Raw genomic sequence first — 13,957 nt, forward strand, 5'->3', positions numbered from 1 at the left:
ATAATTTTAACCCTTTATTTGCACATCACTAATCATATGATTAGCATTGTTTTCCCTTCCCACACTCGCGTGACCCAGAAACTGAGTCCCAGAGCAAAAGAAGTGTTCTGCCTAAGGGAAGAATGAAAAAGAGCAATGAGCTGGGATGACAGGGCCTGAGTTCCAGGGATACCTCCTCATATTCTTGAATGCCCATGTTAAACATGCCCATTATAATCAACATTTGCAAATAATAATATTTAATTTCAAAACAATTTGCATATGAGATTATATGCAAATAGTTCCTGTGGCTTCCAAAGATCACCAAATGAATTCTCTGGATAACCCACCTGTATTGCTCTGTTTTGATTCGGCTAAGCACTGTATAATTTTTCTTTTGTTACTCTAACTCCGCATTAAAGTTCAATCCATTTTTTCTCATTGAACATCAATTTATCATATCAAAAAAATATTGATTTCCATGCACTGCCTGTTGGAGCTGATTTTTAGTTAGAATAATATTTTCATCTTTGAACTTTTTCACTCTAATAAACATACTGAATCGAGCTTAGGCATCTGATTCCAGTGCAATTAACGGTGATGCAGCATATATTTCAATTGATAGACGACGAATCCTGTATTTGTTCAGCTTCAATAGGGCCTCCAAAATGAGGTTTTTCTGTTTCTAAACATATTTCAAATATAAATTTCCTGAATCCATAGCAGAATTATTAAAATAAAGGACCCCTTTATGACCCATATAAAATTTCATCAACAGAAAACTAAACTTCCATGCATCATAGGATTGACGAGGCCTTTTTATTAAAATCTGCAGTAACTGGAATTCATCATCCACAGTTGGACCTAGAAAAAATAGCAACTGTTGATTCTGTATCTCATCACAGAATCACGTCCCAGATTTGGCTCGTTGAAATATCTTACACCAGTAACTAATGATTGTTAGTCATTTCATTTTTTTTGAAGCAAAGAACCCAAAATTCCATAATATGAAATTTGGTTGTACTTCACCTTCATCGATTTAGCATGATCAAGTCAAATAAATACTATCCAAGACAGCATAGCCTGCAGCCACCCCACCTTCATTTGATGAAGAAACCTTCGTTCGCATCAGGTATCCACATTGATCATTCATAATCACCTTCTCTTTGTTCCTGTATGCACCAATTAGCAGTATTAAATTGCAGAGTTTAATGAAAGATGAATAACCAGATTCTATTACCTTAGATATGCACCATAAATCCCTAGTTCTGATATCACATGGTCTTGATGACCAATGCCATCTCGAACTAGAAATGCTAGAGAAGTGGTGGGGAAAATCCTTTGCATTAGAATGTAAGCAGCAAGCCCCTCATTCCCTCCCTCCTGCAATTTAACCAAGGTTTCCCTCACATTGTCACCATAGATGTTGTTCCCTGGAGGTGGATGAGGACCCATCATTAGATATGTAAGAAAAAACGGCGATGATGAAAGGAAAAATTTTGGGTAAGAACTGAATTACGGAACCTCCTCCTTCTCTTTGGGGTTTAAGAACAAACCACTCGGGTCTCTCCATTGCATCCTTCACGACATTTGAATCGTCCAAACTCCACAACCCCGCAAAGCATTTTCGAAGCTTAGCAATGTGATCCTTGTTTTCAAGGAACCTGGTCACATGCCAAATATAATGTTCAGGAAAATATAGCACACTTTAATAGGTGCATTGCTTGCAAGACAGGTAATAAATGAAATAATAAAAAATCCAAAGAAAACTGTTAAGTAGCCAGTATACATCTTAGGAGGTAATTTTCTATCCATTAAAGCATGCAAATCAATCCATATGTGCCATCTCCAAATCTCAGATCATGCATGTACAAAGACAATGTATAAGTAAAGGAACAATCATACAAATTTTGTCACCTTTCAAGAACATTGGGTTTTGCCAGCTCCTGCTGGATCTTCTTGGTGCCAACTAAATGATAAGAAATAGATGGACATTTGATAGCAGAGGACTGTTCGATCAGTAGCCTTGCTCTCCATTCCTAGTGAATTATCAGAAAATAAGAATGTCGAAACCCAAAAAGATGAATATCAAAACATGACTACAATCATATTATGCTGAAGTCTGAATACAGTTATCAATACATACAAGTACAGTCGAAATAGGGGAAGGAATCACATACTGAATCTGAGGGATAATCATTTGGGGAATAACCAGCCCTGAAATAAATCACTGCAATAGTTTGGTGGCCTCTGCACGTACACAGAGTTAAATTGTTGAAGTTACATATCAGAATGCAGAGCCAAAAATATAGAGCATAAAATCAATTGTTCTCAATTTCATACATATGAAATAAAATTTGTCTCCATTCCTAAACAACTACAATGAAAAAATCATATAACTGTGCATGCTACAAAGTTGCATACACACGGAGTGTTCCGTCTACTAGAAGCTCCCCTTCTTTGTCTATTTCCGCCAAAGTTTTCCGAATGGTGGTCACGTTGTATGTGTCACGAAGTCAAGGAAACTACCTTCCAGGACATTAGCTATAACCATAATAATGTAAACTATAGGATAACCCAGTTTCTCAACAATATGCATCAAATCCTCATAAAGATTTAAACTGGCCGAGCCACCCATCAAATGCCCGTAGGATAAAAAGTTAGAGTTGATCAAATGATATTTCTCTTGCAAAATAAAAAAACTGGAAAACTTGTGTGTGTGTGTGAAGACTTGCTGCATTTTAGTAAATACTTTCGGCTGCATCACTTGATACTTTTATGAAAATAATAGGCAATTATATTGGAAAGATTTACAAAAAAAAAATTCAAACAAAAAGATTTTGAGGATATCTCTCCTTCAATTCTGCACAAAGCCAAAGTTGGTCATACATGTTGCGCTCTTCACTTTGGACCACAATCATAATTACAGCACTGCACCACATATAAAGAAGTTAGGAAATCTCCCCCGATAAGGTCCAAAGAAGAGAAACCACAAGAACTCATGATACATTCCACCTGCTGTTATTGCACTCATTCCAAGCTTTAGCTAATGCCTCTGCATATCGACTGACAGCAGTGTTTCCAGGAACTCCTTTAGAATCTAAGTGAAAGTGTTCTCCATAGTGATTAAGCAAGTTCCTACAAGATGACAAGAAAAATTCAAATAGTTATTGCCTCCCTTATATTACTTGCTCCTGTAGACCAAAACAATTGGCTATGGTTTACAAGTGATCAAGACTAAAAATAAGGAACTAGGTCCAAAATAAAAGATCCAAAGCGAGATGTGCTTAAAAATAATCCATACAAGAATTACTACTAGGAAGAAGCAGCTATCAAGTGTGAGCAACAACGTTTACCTATTTCTCCAAGACATCAATTGTCAGCTAATTATGTATAGTAGGTATCTGAGTCCATGCATGTCAGTTCTATATTTATTACGTTTTCTTGAGTGAGAGAAAAAGAGTGTCAACTGAGATAACCACAAATTACAAAAAAAAAAAAAAAGGAAAGATAAAGAAATTGCAGTCGCAGTTACCACAATGACAACATAAGCATAGGGTTGAAGTTTAGAGGCTCAACTTGAACCCTTTCCTTTCTTCTTTATGGATACATCACTGAAGTTGCTTTTCTATGATCCAAGGAAAGATATGTGATTTCTTAATGACATTCAACCCAAAATTATGTCCATAATCAAAGAGAATGACAGTAAAATTTTTAAGGAAAGCCGCTTCTTTGACTCTTCCAAGTGCCAAGTAAGCACATTCACCATTTCATCTTCAATCCATGATTTACAAGGAAGCATAAACAAGAGTGCCTCAAGAACAACCAAAAAAGCCCTAATTTACACCAGCATCGAATCAGGGACTTCCAGGAGCATTTAATCACAATTCTAACGATTGATTCCCTTAAGGTAAGAAGGACATTACAATCATTTTTAAGGCATCAAATTTGTACACTTGCGTAATGCCAGAGTTTTTGTATAGAGAAATCCAATACCATCATTTGAATATTATCAACACTTCCGCAGAATTTCCCAATGAATTCTTTCAATCTCTTTTCTGACATTTTTCTTTGCATATATTTTGAGTCAGACCATTCATTTGTTGTATACATCCTTCCTAGCCCAGCCTTCCGTTTGCTATGAACCATGTTTGCAGCGGCAAATCATGTTATCCTTGAATAAAAAAAGGTCTGCATGCCGCTGTAACAAGTATCAGGCCTAAAAATGGTGGTGGATGGACTTATTATCTACATACTCTTTTCAATGTACTTTAGGAGGCTGATGGACATTGTAATCTGCTCTAAGTTATGGCTAAGACAATGTGTTTCACATGAAGTGCACTGTAAATGCTAGCATACTATGATGCATGAGTGGATCTTTTATCTTTTCGTTTTGAATGGCAACGATTTATTAAAGCAAAAACAAAGCAAAACCCTAGGATCAAGCTTGTCGGTACAAATTACAAACCAAATCAAAGAAGGAATAGATACAAGAAAGAAAATCAAGGAGGAAGAAAGTCAAAAAGCTCTAGATCATATCTACCAATTTCGTAGAGGCCCTCGGCGCAGCAATCTACTCCTTCCGTTTACATATGTGATGTAATAAGGCTTGTCAAGCTTAAATAGGGCGTAAGGTTTAATAAGGCCTGGAAATGCTAACAGAAAGAGCAGCGGCCCGCCCCACACGAAATGCTTCTACGGTTAGCCTATCGGACTGAGCCAAACGATCAGCCTCACTATTTGCCGAGTGTATCTTTTATCTTCTCCCCTTCTTTATCAGTCATTCTATTTATTGTAAACTGCAGGTGCACTTACCAGCATGCAATTCATCATTCTGAATTTGTTAAGAGGATTTTTTATATATTTCTTTGGGCTGTTGTCACTCCTTCCTTGGTCCTCTCAATAATTATTATGTCATCAACATAACCAATATGAGTGCCATCCTTAACTGAGTGTGTCTCACAAATAAGAAGTTATATGACTTACCCCTTTGGTATTGGTGTCTCATGAGGCTTATTTGGGTCTATTAAGCCAATCACAATGAGCTTGCTTAAGTCCGTATTTGGCCTTTTTGAGCTTGCACACAAACCCCACCCCCTGTCTGTTATATCATACCCCTCTAGTTGTTCCAGTATACTTCTTCCTTCAGATGGCCATGCAAAAATGTACTCTTGATCGTGACCATAGTAGGATACTTAAAGTTTGGAGTTATGCGGTTATACCACATGGATGTGAAAACTGATTTTCTCAAAAAAGACCTAGAAAAGGAAATATATATAAATCAACACGAAGATATCTGAGTTTAAAGGCCAACAGAATAAAAGTTTGCAAATGTGTAAAATCTATCTACGTGGGTCCCAAGCAATCATCAAGACAGGGGTGTATGAAATTCCATGATGCAATTACATCCTTTGGATTCAAGATGAGTTAATAAGATCATTGTCTTTACATTAAGAGATCCAATCACACATTTTTTATCTTGTCTTTGTAGGTTGACGATAGAAGACATCTTTTTTTTCTGAAAGTGATGATAGAAGAAATCCTCCTAGTAGGGAATGATATGAAATTGATATATGTGACCAAGAAGTGGCTTTCATCCAATTTTGAGATGAAGGATATCTTGAGGCTAGCTATATCTTTGATGCTAAAATCATTCGGAATTGATCTATGAAGTATGTAGCATTGCCGAGAGAGAGAGAGAGAGGGCTTGAAAAAAAACTTGAAAATATGTTGGACTTTGATATTAAATGATTACATTTCTTGTCAAGTAGGTCTGTTAGTGCACAAACTGTGAAGAAGTGAAGGCATTCAGTGGATTTTGACGCATAAAAAGAAAATAAAAAATGATATAATCATTTAAACATCTGTATGGGACAAACTGGTTGTGATGCTGATGTTGATTTCAATGGAATCAAAATGATCAAAAGTTGTTGCTGGGTTTTATCTACTTCTTCGTATTGGAAACTTGAGTAGTGAAGTAGGAAAAAGCAAGAGATTGAAATAAATTGAAGAGGGAATGTGCGGGCTTTACCAGCAAGTCGGCAACATATCTGGTATGGATAGCTTAAGATTCAACATGACAGCTGAGATAGATGGCTTAAGATTCAACTGGGAGAAATCCTTGCCACTACAATGTATGCGAAGGCTAAGCATATCATCAGAACAAACCACATCTCTCCAAAAAGATTTTGATGCATTACTAGCACAGGTTATCTTGAATGGAAGTGTTAGTAATAAACTTGCATCTTTCATTATTCCTTAGATAGAGATCATGTGAATTTCCAATAAGGATGCATTGGTCATTTTGTTTCTTATATATGCAAAACAGTAATTACCATGATTACTGTACTTATAATTAAATTCAAGAGTCCTAACATGAAGCAATGCTTGGCTTCATTGCTTTATTGTCTACATTCCAAAGATATTCATGATATTACAACAATAACTGGATAGGAATAATCAATTAAAAAAAATAAGTGGATAGGCATATATATTCTATTTACAGCCAATAACAGGAGTATGAAAAACATTCTATAAATATATCTCCAAGGTTAAAAAAATAACTCGAAGTGCAAGCTATAGTGCCCCAAGCAATAAACAAAACTTAAGGAATGCATCAAGCATGAACAAAACATATGCCACAACACCCACAGATATATATATATATGAGGAAAAGGATTGTACGCTCGAGCGTACCAAGCTTATGGTACGCTCGAGTGCCAAATCACATGGGTCCCACATTTTTTGTTGTGATCCAAAGCATTCATTTGCAAGGCCCTATCATAGATAGGGTGTGTACCAAAAATCAGCTCCATTGAATCATCCTAACCCCTCCAAAAGTGGAGGGCAAAAATGGGCAGATTTGTGGACAAACAGTGTCTGTCCATTTTGACCTCCACAAATGGATGGGTTAGGATGATCCTATGGAGCTGATTTTTGGTACACACCCCATCTATGTAAGGGCCTTTCAAATGAATGCTTTGGATCATCCTAACAAAGTGGGCCCACATGTGATTGGGCACTCAAGCGTACCATAAGCTTGGTACACTCGAGCATACAATCCTTCTCTCTCTCTCTCTCTCTCTCTCTCTCTCTCTCTCTCTCTCTCTCTCTCTATATATATATATATATATATATATATATATATATATATATATATATATATATATATATGGGTGCATGAATAAACTTTCAACTTTAACATAAGAGTGATATAGAACTACTTAACCTGTGAAGTTCACTGACGAGACAACTAAGACCAGGAAATGAACATGAAATCGTGTTGAGCTCTATTTGAAGAAGTTCTTTAGTTTGAGAATCAAGCATATAATCTGAACGGTGTAAACCCAAACGTATTTCCTATGGTAGTATTGAAATAGGATTAGTATTTCTCCCACCATTAACAGCAGTTCCCTCATACCAGTTTATATTTAATTTATAGACAATATTATCAAATTATCTAAATGAAGCAACAAAGAAGGTTGTCCAAGAATCACCTCCTTTTTATTGATTTCCATCATCTTGGAATGAATATCTAAGAGTCTACCGGTGAAATCATCCACCTTCTTTGTTCTGCAACGGAAGTAGAGATACCACATGAAATGATGTACTACACATACATGTGTGTGTGGGTGTGTGTGCATATATAGTGAAACAAAACAAGCTAAATACAATAAAGACACCAATTGAATAGTGGTCCAGCAGAAATAAAATATCAAACACAAGTTACGAACTTAAATTCAACCTAAAACAAACCAAGCGCGTGCTTAGTTCACAAAATCTGGTCTCACAAACACAGTCACGTTTGACAATACAAGAATTTATAAGTTATAACCCGCATGATACAAAAAATAAAAAAGAAAAAGAAAAAACATCAATATATTGACAAACTAGCAGAAAACAAGATAAGAGTGGGTGACAGCTCCCACACTGATATCTCTACATTAGAACCACATCATAACAATTAACAGAAACCAGCTAATCCCAAGTATAGATCTGACACTAAGTTTGCAGAGTAGAGAGAGAGAGAGAGAGAGAGATGTTTGGGACGTCCAGTGACTAAACAACAGTGTGTCATAGTACTGCATAGGCTACAGCTCCTTTGCTCTCTTTAGTTCACAAAATCCTCGCCTCACAAATTCAGCCACTTTGGACGTTAAAAAAACTTATAACCCACATGGTTCTAAAAAACATAAAGAATCAATATAACAAGGAAAAGAGCTCCCATTAAAATTCCCTGCATGCTGTCAAAACAGTAACACCTTTTTAAAGGTATCCCATTACCATTTTTTTAGCATTAATACCAGTACCATATGTGTGTGTGTGTTTCTTTTAATAAAAAAAATTGAAAGATCATTAAATTTTGACTGATTCCCAAAAGGAGAGATTCAGAATTGTGGCATAGTAGTCTGTCACTATATAATACTCAGTTCTTCAAAAGAGTGGAGTATCCAAGTATCTACCAAGACTATCTGATCCTTTAAAAGAATGTATGGAGGATGAGATTTAGAGGGTCCCCTTTTTCGATCTTTTTACCATATTAGATACCCATCTCTGTATCCGGATAAAATAGGTCAATAACATTGTTTTGTTCCATCAAGATATGTGAGTAAAGGCATGTCAATGCCTCTAATCATATCCAACACCTCTCTGATAATTGAGGCTGTCCTCCAAGGGCCTAGGAACTGCTTTGTTATCCAAGCAATTATGTTAGAGTAGTCACCCCCATCCAAAGATTACCCGTGAAGTTGCTACAAAAAATCCGAAGTGAAAACATCAAAAATTTAATACAGATCCAATTCTTTCATTCAAAAGTACTTTTTTTATTCATAAGTACGTATAATGATAAGTTGACATAAATTGAATTGCTAAATATTTCAAGACATTTATCATCTGGTATCCATTTTGATCAGAACCAAAAGTGAAAATCCTTTAAAGCAAAAGTAAACAAAAATCTTTTTATGCCTAGAACTATAATTTTATATTCACCCAGACCTCAATAGTCATAAACACTTGATTGTCTGCTGTCATTGGTTGGTTACTGTGCGCTCCTTTGTTGAGTTATCAAGTCCCAAAAGGGTTATCAAATGTCTAAAATTGGCTCATTATGTCCCGAAAAGGGTTATCAAGTGGGGTCATCAACATTAAAAATGAGGTTATCAACTCTCATAAGGGTCGGATATATCTAGGGTCCATCGCAAAAGGGATTTCGCAGATGGTCTGTTGCACGTCTGACAAGCCACATCGTAGATGAAGACAAAAGCTGCTGAAAAGTTACACTGTGTGGCTGCTTGGATTTGCTAAGAATCAATAAACAATAACTGGACTGGAATATTACAACAGGGAGGGAACGGATGATAGAAGGGTCCAGACCTTGGCGGGGGTGAGAGTAGAGTGGAGGGTCCCAGCCCATGGCGTGGGGTTAGGGACTTGGGGGGCAATTCCCGGCAAAAAAAAGAGGCATTTTCTCTTACAAAAGTAAAATTCAAAAATAAATAAATGAATAATGATATGGAGACCAAGAGGGGAACCAAACAAATATCCTATTCACGTAATGTGATCTGGGATCCTTTTTTTTCTTTTTCTTTTTCATTCAATGGAAAAACTACGCTTCGCACGCCATGTGGCATACAGGAATTTGTTCCCACACATGCAGTGTGACATGTAGGGATTTGCTCGGTTATCCAAGCAATTATGTTAGAGCAGTCACCCCCATCCAAAGATTACCTGTGAAGTTGCTACAAAAAATCCGAAGTGAAAACATCAAAAATTTGATACAGATCCAATTCTTTCATTCATAAGTATTTTTTTTATTCATAAGTATGTATAGTGATAAGTTGACATAAATTGAATTGCTAAATATTTCAAGACATTTATCGTCTGGTATCCATTTTGATCAAAACCAAAGGTGAAAATCCTTTAAAGCAAAAGTAAACTAAAATCTTTTTATGCCTAGAACTATAATTTTATATTCACCAAAACCTCAATAGTCATAAACACTTGATTAGTGTGAGAGAGAGAGAGAACCTGGAAAGGGAATCCTGCAGAAATTTGCCATCCAAGCTCACGCGATCTACAAGTTCATTGAAAATGGGGGCTAATTCACATGCCTGCCTCCAATGACTTCGTGGAAAAGGCACGGGTAAAAGAGAAAATGGAGCATGAACCAAACCAACGCCAGGAACCGTTCCTGACCTCTGCAAGTCAATCAGCAAGTTAAAACTTCAAGTAACTAGAACACACTACATGGACAAATCCATTAGTAGCCAAGTTATTAGAAAACATAGAAGTTGAGGTTAGACTTTCCCACTGAACATGGTTCAAACTTCCAACTCCCATATGAAGGGTACCTAATGTGTACCGAATCATGTAATGACAAGTATACACCTGAGGCCTCAAACCTTAACAAGCCTATAAATTGTGTGGTTCTAGGGCAAGACGGCATCAGGCAGCCCATAATTCAAGTAAATCTACTTAAAAGTCCAGAACCAAAACAACATAAAAGAAAAGATCAATAGCGGAAAAATAAAAGAAGAAGAAAAGAAGCACAAAAATGGGTTCCTTGTGAACACCTGTGATTGATGCCACTGGGCATCACAATGATGACAGCAGGTGAACCGAACCACTTTGGCTTGATCCAAATTCTCAAAAAGTGGTTGATTTAACAGGGAAGGTCTCTGATTCTTTTTTCTTTTTCCATTTTCTTCTTTCAGAATTTTGCAAGCGGTTATGGTGGGTTTGTACTTTGTGCAAATGAATGTGCAACTTGTTGAACAGGTCATTAGAACAAAACACAGGAATTGAAGATGGGAGAATCTGAAAAGCAATAAAAATATGAAGTGGTCTCCAAGTGGGTTTTATAATTGATAATAAAGTAAGAGATATGACCCGTACTTCAAATGGAGATATTTTGAGATCCTACTCAGGGCCTGTGGGCAGAACTGATTCTAATGAAACTGAATCTAATGAAACTGAAGTGAGAGCTCTCCTCATAGGGTTGAGATTATTCCAGGATATGAGTAACAGAAAGTTGGATATAGAAGGGGATTTAGCAAACATCATTGCCTGGACAAAGAGAGAAAGTCAGGGTCTATAGAGATTGGCTTCTTACATCGATGAGATTGGGGATAGATGTAGAGATAGGCTGATTTCGTTGCAGAGCATTCCGCATAATGCGAACAATATCAAAGACAAACTTGCGAAAAGTGGTGTAAATAGAGTTGATCTTGTCATTGGGCAGAGGGTCATTGGGCAACCTCTGCCCAATGACTTTATTTTGTAGTTTTTTTGCCTTTTTAGTGAAGTCTTGATCTGTTTCAAAAAAAAAAAAAAAAAAGAATGCAGAAAGTAGGATTTGAGGAGTTTGCATCTAGCGATTTTGAGGAGTTTGCTTCTAGGATTTGAGGAGTTTGCTTCAGAAGGAACTTTTATGATCGAAAGCTTGCTTCTATTGCTAGCCTGTTTGAGCATCTTGAAGGAACTACATAAAAAGGGATGGGGTTGACAAACATGTTTGGATGTGGAATACATCGGGGGATTTTTCAGTCACATCCTAGTGCCTAGTCCGGTGTCTTCCAAGGTAGCTAGAGTGTGGACAATCCGGGCTCCTTCAAGAGTGTGCTCATTTGGATGGGCAGCGTTACGGCAAAGGATCAGGAATACATCAGTAGTATTTCAGCATGTTCACCGCTCCGCAAACAAAGAGGCGGATAGTTAGACTAGAGCTGGAGTCTCCAAGGAATCTTTGGCACTCTTTGATTCCCTTCCCCCTTGACTCTTCCTTAGTTGTATTTCTTGTTTTGTTTCTTTGCCTTCTCTTGTATTGACCATCTCGGTCTTATTTTCTCCCAATAAATTTGGCTATCTTCTTCAAAAAAAAAAAGATTTCAAGAAACTAGGGACTTGTACCCAGCAGCAACTATTCCTAAAATCTGGAGAGGTTTCTAGATTCCTATAAGTAGAAATTTATTTGCTTCAGAAGTACTATAGGAAAAATTCTTAGAATAATTGGAATTAGGGTTTGCTTGAATGGATCTAACTATATTTTTTTTGCTGGAAATTTATATTCATCATATTACAGGACCTTTTTTTACTGAGTTATTTGAAGGCATTCAACAAAGATAGCTTTAAATAGATAAATTGGATAACCCTTGGCTATTGTGTATGTGTTTTCAGTTTTCTACATTAATTGGTATCTGTGAAGGTTTTGATCCAAGGTTAAAGTCAAAATTGTAAAACCTGCAATCTTCTACCCTATCTGTTTTTTTTTTTTTTTTTTTTGAACTCGTAACTGCATTTGCATCTTCTAATGTATCATGGCCGGGAAAGGTCATGCAAGTATGCAACACATTAACCTGCAAGAGAATATGAGATCATGATGCCCAAAAGGATGCAAAAATTCAACTTATTCTTCAACAAGTCAGAGCTATTATTTGGAGGTTGAATGAGACGGAATTGTGGCCCTGACGATGAAAATCTGAAATCCCATAAACTCTCTTCCAAAAGTAGAGAAGATCTTTGGTCCACAAATTGTGGTTGAGAAGATTGACAAAGATCAAGGGTCTAATGAAGATTCAACAGAAGATTTTGATGATCCAAATTACAACGTAAGCATAGATAAAGGGAGCCTGAAATTCTCAAATATTAGAGAGAATTGATATAGAAGTTCTACGATGAAGAAAGCTTGAAGATAAGTTCTTCCCAATAGGAAGGGATTGATGCATCCCATAACTTACCAAAACAATTAAAAAACCCAGCCCCAAAACAGAACCAAAGGGAGACCGGCTCTAAGAATGGTAAAAAAGAAGAAAATAGGCCACAAAGGTGGATTTTGCAACACTTCTATGATGACAAAAGCAAAATTTCATAGTGACATTACAATACCATCAGGATATGGTCTGAACTCTGAACCACTTTGCTTTAACAGAATTTCAAAGTGTACTTTGATTCAACGTGGAAAAGTTCAAAATCATTTTCTGGATTATATTTATTTTTGCAAGGAATTTTGATAAGTCTCCAAGAACAACTTTATGCAGAAGTTCTTATAATAGAAACAGGGCAGAATATATACATGCTTACAAGTTCCGGCCCGGATGATTGGGAAAGATCAAACCAATTTTAGCAAGGTACAGAATGTATCGTCAAATATTCAATATGATTCCACAAGATCTATTTTCGTTCAAGTAACGGATTCTAGCCAATTGAAAGGATGCAAGTTCACGGCAATCAAATAAGAAAAAAATAAGTAGGTATTTTTCACATTTATAGGATTAAACAAAAGACTCGCAAATAAAAGCGCTAATGCCACGACCAGTCCGTAAATTGTTAAAGCTTCCATAAAAGCCAGACTAAGCAATAAAGTACCTCGTATTTTACCCCTCAAGAAACAAAACAAAACAATACCATCAGAGCATACAGAAAAAATAAATGAAAATGAACAAATTAGTAAAGCTAAAGCTAAAGCTAAAAAAATACCTGGATGTTTTTGTCTCCCACAACAAGACCATGGAGGGAGCACCAGACCAGAGCTTCTGACACCAATTGCTGAAGCAACTCTGGAGACATACTGGAGACTATTTCGTTTGTATTTTCATCTAGGGTTTGTGGGTCTTGGGATTTTACACATTTAAGAGGGGAAAATGAAAAAGAAGAGGATCCATCCATGGTTTTGGTGGGTTTTTGGAGATGGGTTGGAAGGATATTAGTGATAGGATTGAAGATATAGATGGGTTTTGGTTTCTGAGGAAAAAGAGTGAGCGGAGTATAGATATTATATGAGAGAGATGGGGAGAGGGAAGAACAACCACTACCCATCTCTCATCTTATGGTCACACAGCTTTTTCACACGGTCAATATCTTTTAGGAACACTTCCAAAACGGGAATAAAATATAAGGGAGATGCGCATTACTCCTCCCTCCTTTATTCCTTTCTATTTTTTGTTCGCAGGAAAACGTTTATGGTATAAATATTGATGGGTTA

At 36.6% G+C, this 13,957-nt stretch overlaps 1 protein-coding gene across 2 annotated transcripts; it reads right to left on the reverse strand.

The window, feature by feature from the left end:
* Positions 1-603: 603 nt before the first annotated feature.
* Positions 604-13,898, reverse strand: GSH2 (glutathione synthetase 2). Of its 2 annotated transcripts, XM_077362137.1 has the most exons (12): positions 13,453-13,898; positions 10,006-10,175; positions 7,476-7,551; positions 7,208-7,338; positions 2,995-3,117; positions 2,827-2,910; positions 2,404-2,481; positions 2,160-2,229; positions 1,897-2,018; positions 1,504-1,643; positions 1,220-1,412; positions 604-1,151 (listed from the first exon to the last, which is right to left on the reverse strand). In XM_077362137.1, exons 1-12 carry the CDS (start codon positions 13,789-13,791, stop codon positions 1,028-1,030), a joined length of 1,650 nt encoding a protein of 549 aa, XP_077218252.1. In that variant the 5' UTR covers positions 13,792-13,898; the 3' UTR covers positions 604-1,027. The 2 variants fall into 2 exon arrangements, with proteins under 2 accessions (XP_077218252.1, XP_077218253.1); XM_077362138.1 differs by lacking the exons at positions 7,208-7,338; positions 7,476-7,551.
* Between the last annotated feature and the right edge of the window lie 59 nt (positions 13,899-13,957).

This window comes from Tasmannia lanceolata, unplaced genomic scaffold (assembly GCF_043159265.1).
Source record: "Tasmannia lanceolata isolate RefF3 unplaced genomic scaffold, GAP_Taslan_0.1 ptg000019l, whole genome shotgun sequence".
NCBI lineage: Eukaryota > Viridiplantae > Streptophyta > Magnoliopsida > Canellales > Winteraceae > Tasmannia > Tasmannia lanceolata.